The sequence below is a fragment of the Bos indicus genome, chromosome 6 (genome assembly GCF_029378745.1).
Source record: "Bos indicus isolate NIAB-ARS_2022 breed Sahiwal x Tharparkar chromosome 6, NIAB-ARS_B.indTharparkar_mat_pri_1.0, whole genome shotgun sequence".
Taxonomy (NCBI): Eukaryota; Metazoa; Chordata; class Mammalia; order Artiodactyla; family Bovidae; genus Bos; species Bos indicus.
In genome coordinates this window covers 93,167,733-93,191,245 of record NC_091765.1, presented here as the reverse complement: position 1 = coordinate 93,191,245, position 23,513 = coordinate 93,167,733, and the positions used below count along the sequence as shown (strand labels likewise).

The 23,513-nt window shown below is 39.2% G+C and overlaps 1 protein-coding gene across 3 annotated transcripts in view; it reads left to right on the top strand.

Moving 5' to 3' along the window:
• The first annotated feature begins 467 nt into the window (after positions 1-467).
• The window catches only part of CNOT6L (CCR4-NOT transcription complex subunit 6 like), a 118,418-nt gene continuing 95,372 nt past the window's right edge, over positions 468-23,513 (top strand). Inside the window, exon 1 of one of the 3 annotated variants that reach the window (XM_019962987.2) lies at positions 468-860. Coding sequence is in view for 2 of the 3 variants with exons in the window: in XM_019962985.2 (XP_019818544.1) it covers positions 1,159-1,163 (5 nt within the window). In the remaining variant the exon portion in view is untranslated. Of the gene's footprint in view, positions 861-1,015; positions 1,236-23,513 lie in introns of those variants that run through there. The other 2 variants (XM_019962985.2, XM_019962986.2) reach the window with 2 other exon arrangements.

Genomic DNA, 23,513 nt, shown 5'->3' with positions numbered 1-23,513 from the left:
AAACGAGTAAGAAAACAGCAAGGGTAAAGGAGAAAATGGGCAAGAGAACTAGCAGCCCCGCGCGCACGCGCACTACGGCCAAACGCGGCGCCCTGGGGGCGGGGCCAAGGCGCAGCGCTGAAGCTCCGCCTCCTCCCCCCTCACCCCCCCCCCCCCTCCGCGCGGGGGAGTGACTGACTCTCGCCAGCCCCTCCACGTCAATCAACCCTCCTCCTTCTCGCACTCTCCGCACCTTGTTATTAATCTCAATACCGATATCCCGCGGACGCCTCTCCCCCGACTCTCGGGGGTGTGAACGTGTGTGAGCGAGAGCGGAGGCACCGAAAGCTGGCGTCTCGGTGCAGCACTCTCGGCCCCGGCAGCAGCAGGCGCAGCAGCAACCCCCGCAGCGGCGACAGCCCCAGCGCCAGGAGGCCAAGGCCAAGGCCAGGCTCTGCGCGGCTCTCGGAGTAATAGCCGCGGCTCCAGCGGCTGCGAGGGCGCAGCTTCCTCGGGCAAGGGCCTTCGCGTCGGCGGCCGCGGCCGCGGGGCCTCTCCTGCGCGTCCGGGGTCACCGTCCCCGAAGCCCGGCGGCGCGGCCCTTGGTCCCCTCCCCGCCCCCCATCCGTCTCCTTCTCGCTCCCCTCAGCCGCCCTCCTCGCCGCCGCCTTTGCGGTTCCTCAGGCGGCCCGGCCCGGCCCGCCCGCCCCGCGTCCCCTCCGGCCGGTGCCTCTCCCCCCGGCGGGCTGCCTGCATGTCTTTGCTGCCCTCAGCCCCACCGCCACCGCCGCCGCCGCCTCCCCCGCCGCCGCAGCACCAGCAGCAGCCGCCCCGCCGCCGCCGCCGCCGTCGCCGCCCGGACCCCGGCGCGCTGAATGCAGGTGAGGAGGGGGTCGCAGGCCCTCGGGGGACCCCAGGCCCGGGCGCTCTGCGCGCCCGTCCCGCGCGAGCTGGGATCTGGGCCCGGCCGGCCGTCGCCGCCGCCGCGGCTTCCCTTCGGGGCGGGCTGGCGGGAGCGAGGCCCGCCCGTGGGTGTTTGTGTTTGCGTCTGCGGCCGCGGCTCCGGAGGGGAAGCATCTGTGGGGGCCGGGTGCGCGCGCGCGCGCGCGTGTTTGTGTGTGTGTTTCCCCTGCCGCGGGGAAATGGCTGCTGTTGCTCCTTCTGGGCCGGAGGAAGAGAATGAGGTAGAGTGTTTTCGTGCCTTCGAGTAGTATCCAGAGCGTTGGGCAGAGGAGCGCGACTCCCGGGGAAATGAGGTGGGAGAGGGCCGAATGTGCGAGGGGGTGTCGTGCGAGTTGGGACTCCGGCGGGCGGCGAGGCGGCCAGAGGACTCAGCGAGTGGGTGTGTGTCGGGTGCGGGGCTGACCCGCGTCTCTTTCCGAGGCGGCGAAGGTTCCGGTGTGTGTGTGTGTTGGGGGGTGGTCCGTGCCCAGGGCCCGGGACTCTGGGGGCCGATTCAGAGTGTCCGGGACCCCCGAGTGGCGCGTCCCTCCCCCCTTTGTGGCCGAGGCTCCGGAGAGCCTCGCAGGTGAGAGCTGCCCCGCGGGGACCGGGGAGGGTGAGTGTGTGCGCGGCACACGCACAGCAGCCGGGCCCGGGAGCCGCGGGTCGGGGCCGCGCCGCCGTTGCCGGGGCCGCGGCAGGAAGCGCGCCGGCCTGCAGCGAGGCCTAACCTCCTCGGCTCCCGCCCGCCCGCCGGCCGGCCTCCCTGCCTCCCGCCGGCATCCCCGGACGCCTCGCGGGGCGCGGGGCCCTGCCTCAGGCCTGGGCAGGTGAGGGTCGGAGGCGGGACGCGCGGATCGCCGCCGCCTCAGCCGCCCCCGCGTCTCCTGAGGAGCGGCGGAGGCAGCTTTTGGCGTTCCAACTGCGAGCTCTGCCCCTCGCCGGCGGTGGGACCCGAGGGAAAGTGAATCTAAGCAGTAAATCTCGCGAAGACGCGGTGTCGAGGTCTCTTCTTTTAATCCTTTCCTTAAGGCTGTGTGTGGAGGGACGAAGTACATATTTCCTTTTTTTCTTTTTTTCGTTGCAAATACTTTCCCGTTGATAATACGCTTTTTTTTTTTTTTTAAGATTAAATTTTTCTCAGAGGGGCGGGGGAAGAAATGGAAGCTGGCTTCCCTGTCCTGTGGTGGTGGAAGGATTGGATGGAGTCTGTGGGTTTGAAATTGTTTTATCCTGCCTCCTAGGGGGAAAGGCGTGTACGCGCCGAGCTGAGGAGGTCGGTGAGGAAGAGGAAGTTACTGGAGCTGTCATCCTCCTCAGCACGGCCAACTCTCGAGCTTAGGCTGTTCAGAGATGCATTGTGTTGAGGGAGTTGGGTACACAGGGGAAGCTCAGGACTGTATTTCAGGGGATACTGCCTTACTGGCTCTAGTTCCCTTAATTATCAATCAAGATAGTCACTTATTGAATACAAACAAGTTTTCCCTCACAGTCTCCAAAACCTAGAGCAAGCCTCCTCTTTTGTCTGCTCTAAGCGTGTGCTCTTAGAAAGCTATTTTGAGAGTAGTTTAAGCAGAACGCAGCTGTAAAGGTAGATCTGCTGCCAGTAGGCGTACGCTGCATCTCAGAACCAAGTATCAGTGGTGGTTGGATGCTTATTTGCTATTTACTTTATCTTTCCCACTCTCTAATTACGTCTAGTTAGCTCATCTAGCTAGCTCATCTAGCTGAAAGTTCAATGGATGAAATCTTTATACAGATTCGATCCTTGTCGGCCACGCTCCGTGTCATGTCCAGAGGTTGCTCCTTTCTGAACCTAGTCTCACAAAGAAATGTTTCCTGCTGTTCGTGGGGGGAAGTGTCAAGGGGAAGAGGACGAAGGGTGGCGAGCTGTTTTCTGTGACCACTACTGGAAAAACAACACACGTAGTTTAGTGGGCAGAGGACTTGTTTTAAGGACCTCAGAACTCTGTCTGTGCCATTTCTCTTAGTTCTTTCACTTTAGGCAAGGTACCTAATGTCTCTTAAGCCTGTTTTCTTCATCAGTAACAACGAGATAAGACATTTATAGTAAGGTCCTGAGGATAAATTGAAAAAAAAAAAACAAAAACTTTGGGACATAGTAGGTACTTAGTTAAATATTAGTTTTTTGTTTTTGTTTTTTTTTTTTCTCCTACAGCCCAGATTGTGGGAACTGAGATGCGTGTAAGTACAAATACTCATTGGGTTACTGAGAGCAATATTATGTCACTGTATGTTAAAAATCAAGACAATAGAATATTTCAGATATTTCAGAATATTTCAGATATACCTTTGATATACTTAATGTATTGAATATATCAAAGCAAAGTTAAATGTTGTATTTTAGAAGTCTTTTTCTTAGAACGAAGACTGTCAGTAAAATAGCCTAGTGTCCTAATTTATAGAGACTATCTGGTCATACCTAATTTGTTTTCATATTTTTGAATAGGGCATCTTTCAGTTTCGTTTACTCTTTTTTTTGAGTTCTTGCTATGTAGTCCTGTAACAAAATCTTAAGCTATATACAGCACATATATATTAAGACACAATCAAGTGTGAAAAAGGATCAAGGGCCTAGAGTTTATTTATGAATATAAGTGCCACACAATTCCTATGCAATTGTTTCAGTTCAAAACCAAAAGCTTTTGGAATATTTTCCTGAATGGAAGCAAAAATTTTCTATCAGTAATTTCAAAAATCTTCTATCAAAAATCAGCTTTCAGTAATTTTCCATTTTTAAAAATTCTGTGAGGAGTGGTAAATGTGTTGTTCATTTAATTTTAATTGTACTGTGGTGGGAAAAAATAGCGATATGGAAAGGTAAAGGCAACAGAGAGGTTAAATAGTTTTCTTCTTATTTGTGGAAGGCAGGGTGAAGATGATGTGGGAGGAGTTTCATTAGTTTAAATTTGTAATACCTCTGTTTACTAACACCAGGTTTCCTTAGGCCTTGTATCATTGTTATTTATATCAGCAATGTTAAGCTTGAAAAAACCCAAGTAAAGCATTAAAATTTTAACACATTTGTGAAGTATGTTTGTGAAGGATAGGGGAGAGAACTTTATTAGAATGGAAAATGTCATGGTTTTGTTAAAGTGTATATGTTATGGGTGTGTGTGCATTTACAGTGGACAGAATTATCTGTCATATGGTTATATTTAAAGGAAAAATTATTTAAAATTAGGAATAATTTTTAATCTTTAAAAACAATAAAATGGAAATGAATTTTGCCCTTAACTCAGGCAAAATTTGATAGTTTTTATTAGACATTTTGAATTATTATTAGACATGAATATTACTATAAGAAAATAATTTGTAATTTTTTAATTGGGAGAATTGAGGAAGACATTTTTCTATTATAATCGTGAAAATAAATGTTAATGAAATAATATATTAAGTGAACAGTGAACTTTATTATTTACAGTGGGACTCTTGCTATCATTTAAAGTAGTTTGCAAGAAAATTAAGGTGGAAAACTGTTTAGGTTTTAAAATTTAATGTTACTTAAATGGGCTTTTACATAATCTTTCCAAAATAGCCCTTATAAATGTTTTTAATTAGGGAGAATTGAAATATTTAAGATTCATGCATATTTTACTTTGGGTAATGCTAATTAGGGTAATAAATACATTCCAAAATTTCAGTGGCTTAACACATGTAAGTTTGTATTTTGCTCACATTAACAGACTAGTGCAGGTGCTCCTTGTTAGCAGGCTTGTGGCTTTTCTCCATGTGGTAATTGAGGGACATAGATGCCTTACATCTTATGTCTCCACTGTTCCCTGGAGCCTTGGAGCCCTGCCTGTAACCTACAGGACATTTAAGAACCCCCAAAGACAAACATCTGCCCACATTTCATTGGTAATAATTTGTCACAGAGCCTTATTTGAATGAAAGGGGAATGGGATTGTTGTCCCTGGGTGGTGAACAGCTTGGGGCATTTCATGAAGTTATTTCAGATGGTAGCATATATTTGTGAAATTATGTCTAAAAGGTGAATTATAATACTTAAAATTGCTTTCCTTCTTCAAAAAGTAAAGTTGTGTGAAGAGGTTGGGGAGCAGTGGGAAGAGAAGGGAAGGGGTAAGAGCCACAGGAGGAGGAGGAGAGATGGACCTCTCTTCTAAGGTGGGTTTGAATGACAAGTAAATGTCAGGAGCTATTTAAAGATACAGATTTTACAAAGAACTTTACAACTGGATTTTATAACCTTTAGTGGGTCTCTCCTGTACTCTCCAGTTGTTGATTGCCGTTGTGGTCTACTGGGTTCTGACTGTTTGAGTTATTTCTGTTTGTACTTTGAAAGCTGTTAACTTTGAATTTCAGTTTCTGAAGTATAGTTTCGTGGGAAACATATCCTTTGAATTTTCTTTTTCTGTTGGGATAGAGCATTATTATCATTATTATTTTAAAGGAATATCATTTAGATGGACCTTACTGTTTTTTAATGTTTTCTGTTGCTGTTTTTGTAATTCTAAAGTCATTGTAATTAATATTTTGTGAGCCTTAACCCAGAAAGAGCAATAAAATCAAGTAAACAACAAAGACTTAATTATTAACTTGTGCTCATGTTTCATGATGAAAATACTACAACTTTCTTTGACCACCTGCACTAATACTGAACCTTTAACTTTATTTCTGGACAACTGTAATTTTAATTGAATTGCAGTTTATTCTTTTATTATCTAGGATTGTTCTAATGTGAAAACTTGCTCTAGGTGCACTTTTATTTATCTTTATTCTGAAGAATTTGATTAGGAATCTGGGGAGTTTTGTGTATTTCTCTATTCCCCAAAAGGAAGATTTTAGAGTAAGTCTGACTAACTTCTATATGCTAAGTAATTTCTAATGTTTTGCATTTTGAAAATTAGAAACCCTATTTGAGGGCCTATTCTGTACCCATTATTATGTTGTTGTTTAGTCACTAAGTTGTATCTGACTCTTTTGCAATCCCATGGCCTGTAGCCTGCCAGACTCCTCTGTCCACGGGATTTCCTAGGCAAGAATACTGATGCAAGCTGCCAGGGGGATCTTCTCTTCCCAGGGATCGAACCCACGTCTCCTGCATTGGCAGGCCGGTTCTTTACCACTGAGCCACAAGGGAAGCCCGCCCATTATTGTACTTGGTTCTAAAAAGAAAGAAATAGAAGAGACTGTTGTGAAGCTTATAGCTTATGAATAAGTGAAGTAAGGCATATAATTTAGTTATTTCAATACAATAAGTGAACAAGTGGGAGTTACTACAATATAAACTCTTTACAGGCATTCTGAGAGAGAGTAACAAAATGGATTGGTGGGTGGGCCAGGGACTATTCAAAGTTGAGGATTTTTTTGGTTAACAGCTTTTTTTGAGATATAATTCACTTATAGAAGTAGCCCATTTAAAATATATAACTCAGTAGTGTTTAGTATATTCACATTTGTGCAGCCATCCCAAAATTTATAGAACATTGTAGTCACCTGAAATATAAATCCTGTATTCTTTGAGTTATCTTTCATTTCCCCGTGTCCTTAATTCTAGGCAAACACTGACCTACTTGTATTTCCATATAAATTTTAGGATTAGCTTATCAATTTCTGCAAAGAAGCCAGCTAGCATTTTGATAGGAATTGTGTAAGTTTGTAGCTCGATTTGGGGAACATTGCCATCTTGACAATTTTAAATAAGTCTTCCTGTTTATGAAAATGCTTTATGAAAAATCTTTCCATTTATTTAGATCTTTAATTTGTTTTGACAGTGTTCTGTAGTTTTCAGAGTTTAAGTTTTAGGCTTCATTTGTTGTATTATTCCTAAATATTTTATTCTTTTAGATGCTGTTGTAAAAAGAATTCTTTATTTCATTTTTGGGCTGCTCACTGCAAATATATAAAAATACAATTGACTATTGTGTGTTGATCTTGTATTTTGCAGCCTTGCTGAACTTGATTATTAGTTCTAATAGTTGTTTTTTAAATGGATTCCCTCTGGTTTTCTGTATACCAAGGATCATGTCACCTGTAAATAAGTTTTACTTCTTTTCCAGTCTGAATGCATTTTATTTTGTTTTCTTGCTTATCTGCCCTGGCTAAACCCTTCAGTCCTTTGTTGAAAAGAAGTGTCAAGAGCAGATACTCTTGTCTTGTTTCTGGTCTTGGGAGGAAAGCATTCTTTCTTCCACTGTTAACTATGATACTGGCTGTGGGGTTTTCGTAGATGCTGTTTATCAGATTGAGGAAGTTTCCTTCTGTTTTAGTTTGTTGAGTGTTTTTATTATGAAGGGGTGTAGAGGTTGAGTTTTGAGGGAAATATGAAATAAGTGAAAAAAAAAATGAAGATGCTAAGACCTGTAATAAGTGGCAGATAATGATGCTTAACTTGTTTGGGAAAGAGGGGCTAAGCTTTTTCCCCCTTCTTTTTCCCTCTCCCTTCTTTTCTCTCTTCCCTATCCCTTTCATGCTCTTTAATTGTCTTCCTATTAATCCGTATACACATTTGGAGGGTCTTTAATCCTTTAGTGAAGATTTTTTGAATAACTCATATTTCTTGATCAGTGGAGAATATTGCTTCTTTTGAAAACATTTATTAAAAACAGTGTGGAGAATTTTTAAAGTTAGTTTGATGGCTAGATTGGAGGGGGACACAGGAAGCAGGGAGAAACTAAATCATCAATGAATTACTAAACATAGAACCTTGAGTATTCTTTGGAAGGACTGATGAAGCTTCAATACTTTGGCCACCTGATGCGAAGAGCTGAATCATTGGAAAAGACCCTGATGCTGGAAAAGATTGAGGGCAGGAGAAGGGGGCAACAGAGGATGAGATGGTTGGAAGGCATTACTGACTCAATGGACATGAGTTTGCGCGAACCATGGGAGATGGTGAAGGACAGGGAGGCCTGGTGTGCTGCAGTCCATGGGGTTGCAAAGAGTTGGACATGACTTAGTGACTGAACAACAACAAAATAATTGAAAAAAGGGAACAAATCTTTGTGGTATCAAGTGTATGTTTAATTAAGAATTCTATGTTTACTTTGAACCTGGCTGTCACCTGACTTTTTCTCCAAAACATTTCAGAATCAATTGTTTTGCCTCTGTAAGTTTTCTGCATAGTTTTCTATGAAATTTAATAGATTTTTAAAGGAAGTTTTGTGCTCCAAGGTAAGGTTATATTTCACTTGATGTAGTGATTATTCTTCATTTACTTTTTGAAATTTTAATTGTTTCCATGCAGCTACATTCTGATTAAATGTTTTTGGGGTTTTTTTAAAATTTCTGTCCTTCATGTTGTAAGCCTCAGAAATCAAGTAACTTTGGGTCTCAAGGCAAAAACTGATAAGTAGTAACAGAATTTTTGTTTTGTATTCTCTTTTGTACCAGGATTATTTTCATTAATCTTTTAAGTCACCTTAAAATCTCTCTATAGCTAAAATTTTATTTCTAATTTTTTGAAGAATAAGTAGTTCACTTTGCTGTGAGGCTCAATATTTCATACTAAATGGATATCTGGTAATCGGGGCTTTTAGATTGTTTTCATTTATTAACAGTAGAAATTGGTGACCCAGATTGGTGATACAAAATAAAAGTTACAACACTTTATCTTTCTTAATATTCATCTTGAACCTCTCTCTGTAATCTTACACAGCTTAGAATCTTTTTTTGTTTTCCTAAATTACTTAAATTCCCTGTGAATAAAATAGATAAGTTATATAATACCAGTTACAAATACTGCTAAGAGAATAGAATAAATTTAGGATACACCAACCTTAATTTCTTTCTATACGAAGACTTTGTTGGGATCTTTACATATATATCCATTGCTTTCTGATCATAATGTTTATATTTAAGTAAAACCAAAAAAACTGACAGCATATGTTGTGCTGTAGATTCCTGTGTAGTGTAGTCTCCTGCAAAATTGACATACAAATTTCTGAAATAATATATTGTGATTATGTACAGAATGATAACCTTGAAATAATGAGAATGTGAATCACCAAAGTATATCTAACCTATTAATAAATATTTATTAAGCTCCTACTGGCTACGTACTGTTACATTGAGGATTCTGGGGAATACGTTCAGAATATAGTCTTTCATACTAGAAAGTGGAACTTGTGTTTATTGGACTACTGAATTCTAAGGACTGTGAAAGCCATCCCCTTCACTTTTAAATATGTAATCTAAATTAGTATACATAAAATTCCTATGAATGAGACAGTCTGATTCTCATTCTCTTGCTGCTTAAGAATGTGAGCCTTTGATCCTTTACTTTTCTAGTTCTTGGGAAAATTATTTAACTTCTCCATGCTTTAGTTTCCTCATCTGTCATAGGGAGATAGTAATTGATAGTCCTTATCTTACAGGGTTGTTGTGAGGGTTAAATGAAATAGTCATAAAGTGCTTAGAACAGTGTGGCACATCAGAAGTAAAAAAGCAAAGCAAAACTAGAAAACTCTTATGTGATAGCTGTGACTGTTTCTTGTTGTTAGGGAGCCATACAAGTTAAATAACAAACCTTAAACATTGAAAAACACAGTATTTAAAACAAGATCTGTTTGACTCCAAAATATTTACTCTTGATACCACTTTCACTTAGAGTGGATGTAAGCCTGAATAAGTAGTTAGCTAGTGAAGGCAAGTATGCTAAGTAACAAAGAACATTAAGTGCTGTATCATATACCAGAGTACATATGGGTGTGTAGCCTATAGGGATATAGACAGGAGATAGAAGTTGATCTCACCTGTATAGTTAGAAGGAAAGAAAGGAAAAGTTAATGGATTACTGCAGCATTCTTGCTTGTTTCCCACATCCATTATGCTGTTTTAACTTCTGTTTCTTTGTATGTGTTATCACCAGAGAAATCCTTTAAAGATTTATTCAGTATTTAAAATTCTTAATAATGTTACTATTTTTTGGTTGTCTATTTTGTGCTAAGGCTAGGAGTTGGCAAAATTTGTATGTGAAAGGCCATAAGGTAAACATTGTGGCTCTGTGGGTCGCAAGATCTCTGTTTTGTATTCTTCTTTGGTTTCTTTCTTTTTTGTTAAATAAACAATCCTTTAAAAATGTAAAACCATTCATTGCTGGCAGGCCAAGCCATAGTTTATTGACTCCTGTGCTAGGAGATTTTTTACATGAATTAACTTCTCTTTAGAATCTTGGCAAAATTGATATTATCAATTTCTATTTTGTATTTGAGGAAACTGAAGCTTAGAGAGGCAAATTTGATGAAAGTCACATAGCAAATAAATGACACAAGAGGTCGAATTCAGATTTAGGTCATGGGAATTCCTCAACTTGTCTGCTTTCCAGCATATCCTGCTGCTACTTACTGCTTTTGGAATAAAATGGAGCTTTCATAGCATTATATGTGAGGCTCATTATGATTTTGTCCCCTTGTACCTTTCCAGTTTTATTGTTTATTACTCCTCTCTCTTCAAACATATTCTCGAGCCTAGCCAAAATGAGTGACTTTTACGTAGTCTGGTTTGTGCTTTATATGTGCTTACAATACCTTATACTTTATGATCTCACGGACTTCTTTAATAATTCACGTTAGGTGCTCCAACTCCAGGAAACCTTGCCTCCCCCTTCTAGTCTTTGCTTTATGCTCTTTCTCTGTGCTCCCCTAGCATCTGTGCATCCCTCTTTTGTGACATTTACTATACCGTCTTGTATTTACATGGTTTATGTCTCTGCTTTCTCATTAGACAGATTTTTAAAGAATATTTATTTGACTGCACCAGGTCTTAGCTGTGGCATGTAAGATCTTTAATTGCGGCATTTGGGATCCAGTTCCCTGACCAGGGGTTGAACCCCAGGCTCCAGCATTATGAACATGGAGTCTTAGCCAGTGGACCACCAAGGAAGTCTGTGTGCTAAGTCACTTCAGTCATATCCGACTCTTTGCAACCCTATGGACTGTAGCCCACCAGGCTCTTTTGTCCATAGGATCCTCCAGACAAGAATACTGGAGTGGGTTTTCATTCCTTCCTCTAGGAGATCTTCCTAACCCAGGGATTGAACCAGTGTCTCTCACATCTGCAGGCAGGTTCTTTACCACTGGCGCCACCTGGGAAGCCAAAAGGAGTCTCCTAGACTGAGATTTAAGTATTTGTTACAAAGTAGGAGCTTAATCCCTACTATGTACTAAGTGTTTAGTATATTTTAGGGGCCTAGTAACTGTTTATTGAATGAATGAATGAATCAAATGTCATTGCAAATCATAGAAGTTATATCAGCAAATATGTAGTAGCAGAAAGTCATGCATCCAGATTCCAGGAGGAAGAGGACATTGAGTTAATATCTGGTTAAATTCTGGAATTTCAGTGCAAACAAGGGAGGTGATAAGGCAAACTGGAGCGTGATTATTATGGAGGGGTTTGAATGAGGAATTTCAGTTTGAACCTAGGTTTAACTGTAGAGCACCAGGTGGCTTTTTACATTTATAAATTAGATTTCTCTTATTAATATGTGAATTTTATGTCATGATATTGTTTGAATGATATAGGACATGGCTGTAGAATTGTTTTGATAACTATTAATAGTTATTGCAGATATGGCTCTAGAATCATGTCATTATCAATACTATTAAAGACATTGGGAGCGTTGAGTGATATGGAGAGATTGGGGCAGTTTGAAAATAATTATTTAAGAAGATTAATCTGGTTGAGGTATGCAGAATCAGTTAAGATCAGAATGAGAAAAGGGAGGCTCTTTTTTAAAGAATTAAAATACGAAGTGATACGTCAGGAGAGAGATCTGTGTCAATTGGGATAGAAAAGAAAGCTTTTAAGTGACATCAGTGATTGAAAATGAAGGAAGAAGTCAGAGGTAACTGAAAAATCTGGAGGAGGATATGATTTGGGGAAGAAAATTTTGAATTTTGTATTAGACAAACTGATTAAAATTGGAATTTATTTATTTTTGTCTGAATTTAGGCCCTGCTTACTTTATGCCTGAGTAATTAGAATACGCTATGATTGGTTTTCCCTTCCTCTGTCTAATGTGTGGGTGTTGAGCTTGGATATGAGTGGATGTTTGGTTGTATGGACTCTTTGGCAGTCTGGAGGAGACTGTGGAGCCTTTTTAGAATAATGATTTTAACTGAATGAAATAAGATTAAAAAGGAATGTGTTATATTGAAATACATAAAAATAAATATGATATATTAATGTATGTGCCCCTTTATCAATGCAGTTAAAAAATAAGATCTAGTAGTGAGTCTAATAACTACCATAATTTTAAAGTAGTGATACATATGTAGATGATATTTTGAGGTATACGTAACAACTAACGTTATATGAAAATACAACTTGTATTAGTGATAAAAATCCTGGGTACTGCTAGCATTACTATGGTAGATTGTCTAGGTCTGGCTGAAAGAGGTACTAAACTTTAATTAGAGGTTAGTGAACCTAGGGATAAAATTTTTTTTCTTTTACAAATTTACATTCTCTGAGATTTATGGATCCCAGGTCAATAATCTTTGCTGTTGTCTCCTGGTTTCAATTTGCTGTATTTATTTTTGTCATATTATTCTTTTTCTTTGCAGATGGTAATATTTTTTCATGTTTACTTTTGTAAATAATCATGTACTCTTTGTGTAAAAAAAAAAGATGCTAAAGAGCATAATTTTCTGGTTATCCTGTCTCATGGAAATCAAGACTGTTAGTATAATATGTATAGGAATAGATACACATTATCTATTTCTGGGTAATATGACCTTATATAACCATATTAACATAATAAACTTTGTTGTTGTTCAGTCAGTCAGTCATGTCTGACTCTTTGAGACCCCCTGGACTGCACACGCCAGGCCTCCCTGTCCTTAACCATCTCCTGGAGCTTGCTCAATCTCATGTTCGTTGAGTCGCTGATGTCATCCCCTTCTCTTCCTGCCTTCAGTCTTTCCCAGCATCAGAATCTTTTCTAATGAGTCAGTTCTTCACGTCAGGTGGCCCAGCTATTGGAGCTTCAGCTTCAGCATCAAACCTTCCAATGAAAATTCAGGCTTAATTTCCTTTAGGATTGACTGGTTTGATCTTGCAGTCTAAGGGACTATCAAGAGTCTTCTCAAACATCGCAGTTCAAAAGCATTATGATCCAGCTCTCACATCCATACATGACTATTGGAAAAACCATTGCTTTGACTATAGAGACCTTTGTTGGCAAAGTAACGTCTCTGCTTCTTAATATGCTGTCTAGGTTCTTCATAGCTTTTTCTTCCAAGGAGCAAGTGTCTTAATTTCATGCTGCAGTCACCACCTGCAGTGATTTTGGAGCCCAAGAAAATAAAGTCGGTCATGTTTCCATTGTTTCCCCATCTGTTTGCCATGAAATGATGGTACTGGATGGCATGATCTTCGTTTTTGAATGTTGAGTTTTAAGCCAGCTTTTCACTCTCCTTTTTCACTTTCATAATAAATTAAAAGATGCTTACTCCTTGGAAGGAAAGTTATGACCAACCTAGACAGCATATTCAAAAGCAGAGACATTACTTTGTCAACAAAGGTCTGTCTGGTCAAGGCTATGGTTTTTCCAGTGGTCATGTATGGATGTGAGAGTTGGACTATAAAGGAAGCTGAGCACTGAAGAATTGATGCTTTTGAGCTGTGGTGTTGGAGAAGACTCTTGAGAGTCCCTTGGACTGCAAGGAGATCCAACCAGTCCATCCTAAAGGAGATCAATCCTGGGTGTTCATTGGAAGGACTGATGCTAAAGCTGAAACTCCAGTACTTTGGCCACCTGATGTGAAGAGTTGACTCATTTGAAAAGACCCTGATGCTGGGAGGGATTGGGGGCAGGAGGTGAAGGGGACGACAGAGGATGAGATGGCTGGATGGCATCACTGACTCGATGGACATGGGTTTGGGTGGATTCTGGCAGTTGGTGATGGACAGGAAGGCCTGGTGTGCTGCAGTTCATGGGGTCGCAAAGAGTCAGACACGACTGAGCAACTGAATTGAACTGATACTGTTATTAAAACTTGCTTTTTGATTTAACATTATATTATTGACAATTTTTCTATCAGATATGCATTAAAAATGTATAGCTTAAAAAAATTGAGGTATATGTCACAAACACAAAATTCACCATTTTCAAGTGTACACTTCAGTGGTTTTAGTGTTTTCACTGTGTTGTGAACCACCACTATTAATTTCAGAACATTTCCATCACCCTCAAAGGAATCTCATATCTATTAGCAGTTCAGATTTTCCCATTCATTAATTTGCTGGCAACTACCAATGTACTTTCTGTCTCTGTAAATTTACCTTTTCAGGGCATTTAATGTAAATGGAATCATATAATGTGTGACCTTTTGTGTCTGGCTTTTTTAACTTAGCATAGTGTTTTCGAGATGATGCCATGTTGAAGCAAGAAACACAACCTCATTCCTTTTTATGCCATTGTATGGATATGGGCTTCCCTGGTAGCTCAGACGGTAATGAATCTACCTGGAATTCAGGAGTTTGATCCTTGGGTCGGGAGGATCTCCTGGAGAAGGGAATGGCTAGCCACTCCAGTTTTCTTGCCTGGAGAATTCCATGGACAGAGGAGCCCGATGGGCTACAGTCCATGCAGTCACAAAGAGTTGGATAGACAATATTTTACCTGTTCCCAGCTGATAAATATTTGGGTTGGTGCCAGTTTTTTGGCTGTTAAAAATAATTCTCCTATAAATATTCATGTAAAGGTTTTTGTTTTTTTTTGACATAAATTTTCTTTTCTTGAGTATATCCCTAGGAGTGGAATTACTGGATCATCTGTATTTCTGGGTTTAACTTTTTGAGGAACTGACAGACTTTTCCACAGCAGCTGCATCGTTTTATATTTCCATGTATCATTTTTTTAAGTAAAAAAATTTTTTTTAATTTATTTTTAATTGAAAGATAATTGCTTTACAATATTGTGTTGGTTATGCTTTTTAATGACTGGATTGTAGTCAATTTTATTGATGTGCTGTATAATTCAGTCCCCTATTGATTGGCAATTAATTGATTTCCTTATTTTCTGCAGTTATAAACAAACACCTTTGTCTACTGTTTTAAAGGGTAAATTTCTAAAAGTGGACTTGCTAGATTAAAATGATTTCACATTCAAAATTTTGATATCTTATCAGGTTGCACTTTTATGCTCCTACCAGTTGTGTCTATTTCCCCACACTTTGATATTAATCTTTGCCATTTTGATAATAAAGTCACATGATTAAAAAAGTCTTCAACTGATGATTAGTGGAGTTACATTTTTTTCACTTTTTTTGGTTATCGTATTTCTTCTTTTGTGATTTGCATGATCATGACCTTTAACCCTAATTTTTCCTTTGAGAGGTTCACATTTTTCTCTTATCGATTTGTAAAAGCTGTTTGTATTTTAGAAACATTACCTCATTGCCCATAAAAAATATTAGAGACCTTTTGCTCCGCTTTGCTCTTGAGTTTATGACTTTGCTCTTTGTCTTATGGACATTGATGTTTAATTTGTCATTGTTTTTCTTTAGTCTTTACCTTGCTTTGAAGTCTTTTTACTCCAAAATTACAAGATTATTATTCTTCATTTTCTTCTAGAAATGTCTAAAACTTGTCATGGTTTAGTAGAAGCAGTTTAGATTTTGCAGTTGGATTTAGCCATGTTTAAATTCCAGTCCAATCACTCACTAGCTGTGAGGTGTTGGATATTTCACAACTTATCTGTATTTCAGCTTTCTCATTGGTAAAATGGCAATTAACAAGTAGTTTATAATTTCAGAAAAATTAAATGTATAATGCATGCAAATCATTTAGCACAGTATCTGGACATATACTGGGCTTTCGATACATGTTTTCTTCTCTCACATTTATAAACTCTTATCTTCCTTCAGCCTACTTAAAATCTAATTCTGAAGATAAGATGGGAAAGTTTCAGGAAGAGAATGGTCCTCAGTTTTTAAAACCAGAGAACCAGACCAGTTAGACCTAATTGATATCTATAGGTCATTTCATCCCAAAACAATGAATTTCACCTTTTTCTCAAGCGCACATGGAACCTTCTCCAGGATAGATCACATCCTGGGCCATAAAGCTAGCCTTGGTAAATTCAAAAAAATAGAAATCATTCCAAGCATTTTTTCTGACCACAATGCAGTAAGATTAGATCTCAATTACAGGAGAAAAACTATTAAAAATTCCAACATATGGAGGCTGAACAACACGCTGCTGAATAACCAACAAATCACAGAAGAAATCAAAAAAGAAATCAAAATTTGCATAGAAACGAATGAAAATGAAAACACAACAACCCAAAACCTGTGGGACACGGTAAAAGCAGTCCTAAGGGGAAAGTTCATAGCAATACAGGCACACCTCAAGAAACAAGAAAAAAGTCAAATAAATAACCTAACTCTACACCTAAAGCAACTAGAAAAGGAAGAAATGAAGAACCCCAGGGTTAGTAGAAGGAAAGAAATCTTAAAAATTAGAGCAGAAATAAATGCAAAAGAAACAAAAGAGACCATAGCAAAAATCAACAAAACCAAAAGCTGGTTCTTTGAAAGGATAAATAAAATTGACAAACCATTAGCCAGACTCATCAAGAAACAAAGGGAGAAAAATCAAATCAACAAAATTAGAAACGAAAATGGAGAGATCACAACAGACAACACAGAAATACAAAGGATCATAAGAGACTACTATCAACAATTATATGCCAATAAAATGGACAACGTGGAAGAAATGGACAAATTCTTAGAAAAGTACAACTTTCCAAAACTGGACCAGGAAGAAATAGAAAATCTTAACAGACCCATCACAACCATGGAAATTGAAACTGTAATCAAAAATCTTTCAGCAAACAAAAGCCCCGGTCCAGACGGCTTCACAGCTGAATTCTACCAAAAATTTAGAGAAGAGCTAACACCTATCCTGCTCAAACTCTTCCAGAAAATTGCAGAGGAAGGTAAACTTCCAAACTCATTCTATGAGGCCACCATCACCCTAATACCAAAACCTGACAAAGATCCCACAAAAAAAGAAAACTACAGGCCAATATCACTGATGAACATAGATGCAAAAATCCTTAACAAAATTCTAGCAATCAGAATCCAACAACACATTAAAAAGATCATACACCATGATCAAGTGGGCTTTATCCCAGGGATGCAAGGATTCTTCAATATCCGCAAATCAATCAATGTAATACACCACATTAACAAATTGAAAAATAAAAACCATATGATTATCTCAATAGATGCAGAGAAAGCCTTTGACAAAATTCAACATCCATTTATGATAAAAACTCTCCAGAAAGCAGGAATAGAAGGAACATACCTCAACATAATAAAAGCTATATATGACAAACCCACAGCGAACATTATCCTCAATGGTGAAAAATTGAAAGCATTTCCTCTAAAGTCAGGAACAAGACAAGGGTGCCCACTTTCACCATTACTATTCAACATAGTATTGGAAGTTTTGGCCACAGCAATCAGAGCAGAAAAAGAAATAAAAGGAATCCAAATTGGAAAAGAAGAAGTAAAACTCTCACTATTTGCAGATGACATGATCCTCTACATAGAAAACCCTAAAGAGTCCACCAGAAAATTACTAGAAATAATCAATGACTACAGTAAAGTTGCAGGATATAAAATCAACACACAGAAATCCCTTGCATTCCTATACACTAATAATGAGAAAACAGAAAGAGAAATTAAGGAAACAATTCCATTCACCATTGCAACGGAAAGAATAAAATACTTAGGAATATATCTACCTAAAGAAACTAAAGACCTATATCTAGAAAACTATAAAACACTGGTGAAAGAAATCAAAGAGGACACTAATAGATGGAGAAATATACCATGTTCATGGATTGGAAGAATCAATATAGTGAAAATGAGTATACTACCCAAAGCAATTTATAGATTCAACGCAATCCCTATCAAGCTACCAACAGTATTCTTCACAGAGCTAGAACAAATAATTTCACAATTTATATGGAAATACAAAAAACCTCGAATAGCCAAAGCGATCTTGAGAAAGAAGAATGGAGCTGGAGGAATCAACCTACCTGACTTCAGGCTCTACTACAAAGCCACAGTTATCAAGACAATATGGTACTGGCACAAAGACAGAAATATGGATCAATGGAATAAAATAGAAAGCCCAGAGATAAATCCACGCACATATGGACACCTTATCTTCGACAAAGGAGGCAAGAATATACAATGGATTAAAGACAATCTCTTCAACAAGTGGTGCTGGGAAATCTGGTCAACCACTTGTAAAAGAATGAAACTGGACCACTTTCTAACACCATACACAAAAATAAACTCAAAATGGATTAAAGATCTAAACGTAAGACCAGATACTATAAAACTCCTAGAGGAGAACATAGGCAAAACACTCTCCGACATATATCACAGCAGGATCCTCTATGACCCACCTCCCAGAATAATGGAAATAAAAGCAAAAATAAACAAATGGGACCTAATTAACCTTAAAAGCTTCTGCACATCAAAGGAAACTATTAGCAAGGTGAAAAGACAGCCTTCAGAATGGGAGAAAATAATAGCAAATGAAGCAACCGACAAACAACTAATCTCAAAAATATACAAGCAACTCCTACAGCTCAACTCCAGAAAAATAAACGACCCAATCAAAAAATGGGCCAAAGAACTAAATAGACATTTCTCCAAAAAAGACATACAGATGGCTAACAAACACATGAAAAGATGCTCAACATCACTCATTATCAGAGAAATGCAAATCAAAACCACTATGAGGTACCATTTCACACCAGTCAGAATGGCTGCGATCCAAAAGTCTACAAATAATAAATGCTGGAGAGGGTGTGGAGAAAAGGGAACCCTCTTACACTGTTGGTGGGAATGCAAACTAGTACAGCCACTATGGAGAACAGTGTGGAGATTCCTTAAAAAACTGGAAATAGAACTGCCTTATGATCCAGCAATCCCACTGCTGGGCATACACACTGAGAAAACTAGAAGGGAAAGAGACACGTGTACCCCAATGTTCATCGCAGCACTGTTTATAATAGCCAAGACATGGAAGCAACCTAGATGCCCATCAGCAGATGAATGGATAAGAAAGCTGTGGTACATATACACAATGGAGTATTACTCAGCCATTAAAAAGAATACATTTGAATCAGTTCTAATGAGGTGGATGAAACTGGAGCCTATTATACAGAGTGAAGTAAGCCAGAAGGAAAAACATAAATACAGTATACTAACGCATATATATGGAATTTAGAAAGATGGTAACAATAACCCGGTGTACGAGACAGCAAAAGAGACACTGATGTATAGAACAGTCTTATGGACTCTGTGGGAGAGGGAGAGGGTGGGAAGATTTGGGAGAATGGCAATGAAACATGTAAAATATCATGTAGGAAACGAGTTGCCAGTCCAGATTCGATGCATGATGCTGGATGCTTGGGGCTGGTGCACTGGGAAGGCCCAGAGGGATGGTATGGGGAGGGAGGAGGGAGGAGGGTTCGGGATGGGGAACACATGTATACCTGTGGCGGATTCATTTTGATATTTGGCAAAACTAATACAATTATGTAAAGTTTAAAAATAAAATAAAATTAGAGGAAAAAAAAAAAAAAAAAGAGAAAGAAGAACAAAAAAAAAAAAACAAAAAAACCAGAGAACCACGCAGAATGAATATTGACTGAAAAAGGGATTGAAAATCAGTTTAGTAATTTGAGTTCATATATGTTTAATAAGAATACTTTTTTATTAGAGTGGTAAGAGAGACAGACATATTTTAATAGGATGAGGACTAAATAAAGCCATACAATGTACTCAGTCATGTCCGACTCTCTGCAACCCCATGGACTTCAGCACACCAGGCTTCCCTGTTCATCGCCAACTCCCAGAGCTTGCTCAAACCCATGTCCATTGAGTTGGTGATGCCATCCAACCATCTCATCCTTTTCATCCGCTTCTCCTCCTGCCTTCAGTCTTTCCCAGCATCAGGGTCTTTTCAAATGAGTCCTTCATATCAGATGGCCAAACTATTGGAGCATCACTTTCAGCATCAGTCCTTCCAATGAATATTCAAGACTGATTTCCTTTAGGATTGACTGGTTTGATCGCCTTGCTGTTCAAGGGACTCTCTCAAGAGTCTTTTCCAACACCACAATTCAAAAGCATCAGTTCTTCCATTTCAACTTTATTTATGATCCAACTCTCACACCCATACATGACTACTGGAAAAACCATAGCTTTGACTGTACAGACCTTTGTTGGCGAAGTAATGTCTCTGCTTTTTAATATGCTGTCTAGATTTGTCATGGCTTTTCTTCCAAGGAGCCAAGTGTCTTTTAGTTTCATGGCTGCAGTCACCATCTGCAGTGATTTTGGAGCCCCCCAAAATAAAGTCTCTCGCTGTTTCCATTGTTTCCCTGTCTATTTTCCATGAAGTGATGGGACCAGATGCCATTATCTTCGTTTTTTTGAATGTTGAGTTTTAAGTCAGCTTTTTCACTCTCTTTTTTCTCTTCCATCAAGAGGCTCTTGAGTTCTCCTTTGCTTTCTGCCATAAGGATGGTGTCATCTGTATATCTGAGGTTATTGGTATTTCTCCCAGCAATCTTGATTCCAGCTTGTGGTTCATCCAGCCCAGCGTTTCTCATGATATACTCTACATATAAGCTAAATAAGCAGGGTGACAATATACAGCCTTGACGTACTCCTTTTCCAATTTGGAACCAGTTAGTTGTTCCATGTCTGGTTCTGACTGTTGCTTCTTGGCCTGTATACAGATTTCTCAGGAGGTGGGTAAGTTGGTCTGGTATTCCCATCTCTTTAAGAATTTTCCACAGTTTATTGTGATCCACACAGTCAAAGGCTCTAGTGTAGTCAGTGAAGCAGAAGTAGATGCTTTAGTCAAAGAAGTAGAAATAGATCACATGAAAGATGATTTTCACAAATGCAGCATGTATCTATCATTAGTATATCTCTGAGGAATAGTTGTGATTCTTCCTTTTTCTCTCATTGGTAGAATGTTGGTTAGAGGATAGGGTTACCAGTACAACATATATTGTGTGTATAAATTGTACACAAACTTAGGTCATTTTTACTGCTATTAGTTACAAATTACAATGCTTGTAGCACATTTCACAGTCATCAACCCCTGAAGACTGTTACTCCATTCAAATTTTATTCTTCTTAGTAGCTTATTGTTGAACTTAAACATTTCTTTATTAAACTACAGTTTTTTGTAAATAGTTAAATATTCTTTGTGGCAAGCAACTTTAAGTACATTTTAGAAAGAGATGGGAAAGATGTAAATGTTTACAATGTGGTAATCATTGTTTACCTTTTCCTCATCTTTCCTAGACGATAAGGTTTTTGGGCCAAGGAACACAGTTCTAGTAATTAAAGATATAATGGATTTTTGATGTGTTTTTAAAGCATTGAATTTTGTTTTAGTCTTTTTTAAAACAACCTCAGAGTTTTAAAAATTTGTTAATAAAACTCTTGGCGTTCATCATAGGAAGAAATAAAAGACATGGATTATGTGCAACTGGGTTTTAGAAAATGATACCAAATTTTATTCCTTGATCCTGGGTAACTGTCTGTTGTTCTTATACCGTGCTCATTTTGTCAGCCTCAAAACAAGAAGGAGGAAATTCTGTATTGGTTAGCTCAGGAGGAAGGTAATGAGTTTAAGTAACAAAACAGGAAATTTGTTCCTCTGTGACCTTTGATGCATTTGTGAATTTGGCATTTTGACTATAGGGTTGAAATTTAGAAGAGTTTCATATTTAGTTTACTTTGTTGCTTTTGGAGAGTATCTACCTGTCAGGGAAAAACAGGACTCCAAGTTAAAGGCTCCGCTGCCTTTGTGGGAAATAATGGACAATACTCTTCGTTTTGCTGACAAAATCTGGGTATCTGTGTTTTACAATGGCTGGGTTTTGCTTTCACATACAGCCAGAGTATCCTTTTCCTGGAACCAAGCGTGACTCAAAGCCTTTGTAAGTTCTCCTATTCTTTATCCTTTTAAGCAACTATTTTAGGAACTGTTTTAAAGCTGACACCCCTCCCGTTCAAATCTTTTCCTCTCAGCACAAAGCGCCACCTTCTTGGCAGTCTTTTGTATGAGTGGAGTGGGTACTCTCCTTAGGCATTTATTTCTGTCAAAAAGTGGATTAGCTGCATTGTTTAATGCTATCTCGTTTGGATCAGTGTAAGTCTGCATTGGCCTTGCCTTTTAAATTCTTTCATAATTAAGATGCTGGCACCTTGGAACTCTTTCCTGGATGGAGCTTTTCTTTGTGCCTTTTATTGAGTCTGATCCTGGAGTTTGGTTACTAAGGTTTTTCAGTTTTATTTCACTGTTTTAAATGGAGATTTGTAGATTTAGATACAGCTTTTCCAAATTCTAAACTCTGGTTCTCAGATAAGTGAGACTTTTTAACACCTCTCTATGTATATTTGGCTATGTGTATCTAAGGCAGGTTGCTGTTTTTCAGTTGATAAATCTTGTCCAACTCTTGTGACCCAATGAGCTGCTGCACTCCAGGCTTCCCTGTCCTTCACTGTCTCCTGGAGTTTGCTTAAACTCATGTCCATTGAATTGATGATGCCATCCAACCATCTTGTCCTCTGTCGCCTCCTTTCCTCTTGCCCTCAGTCTTTTCCAGCATCAGGGTCTTTTCCAATGAATCAGCTTGGCTGTTCACATTTTGTTCAGGTCAAAAAGTATGGGACAGCGATTATGATTACTCTCAGACTTTGATGTTAGTCAAGAAAACTTAGTATTCAAGATTTAATTAAATTATTTCCCCCAAAGAAATAGAAAAGCTATTATGAAAAGGGTTCATTAGTTAAATCCTTAGTTTTTGATTCAGCTATCATGTTCAGTTTTCTAGTAATGGAAACCAAATGTTTTCTTGAATTAGTTGTTTAAATTTTCTTGAATGAGTTGTTTAAATTTTCTTGACGTAATACAACTTTCATAGTTAATACACAGATGATTTTTTTGCTTATATAAACCAACTTACGGAGAAGGCAATGGCACCCCACTCCAGTACTCTTGCCTGGAAAATCCCATGGGCGGAGGGGCCTGGTAGGCTGCAGTCCATGGGGTCACTAAGAGTTGGACACGACTGAGCGACTTCACTTTCACTTTTCACTTTGATGCATTGGTGAAGGAAATGGCAACCCACTCCGGTGTTCTCACCTGAAGAATCCCGGGGACGGCAGAGCCTGGTGGGCTGCCGTCTATGGGGTCGCACAGAGTCGGACACAACTGAAGTGACTTAGTAGCAGTAGCAAGGCAGAACCTGAAATTAGAAGATAGGAGAAAGAAAAAGATGAAGTATTCTGTTTTGTTATGGAGTATTAGCATAACACTTCACATATAACGCATTGGACTAAGTCCAATTTTTCTAGTAGATTTGTTATTTCAAGTCATAGGAACTTTCGTACTCTTGATGTGCTTACTTTTAAACAGTGTGTGACTTATCTATGTGATCTGTGATCGTTTTACAAGTGCCCTTGTAGCCTGTATCAGTTTGGGTGTGAACATACTTACTCTTCACTTTCTTCAGCTAGCAAAGATGTTTTCATTTCTGGTATGTT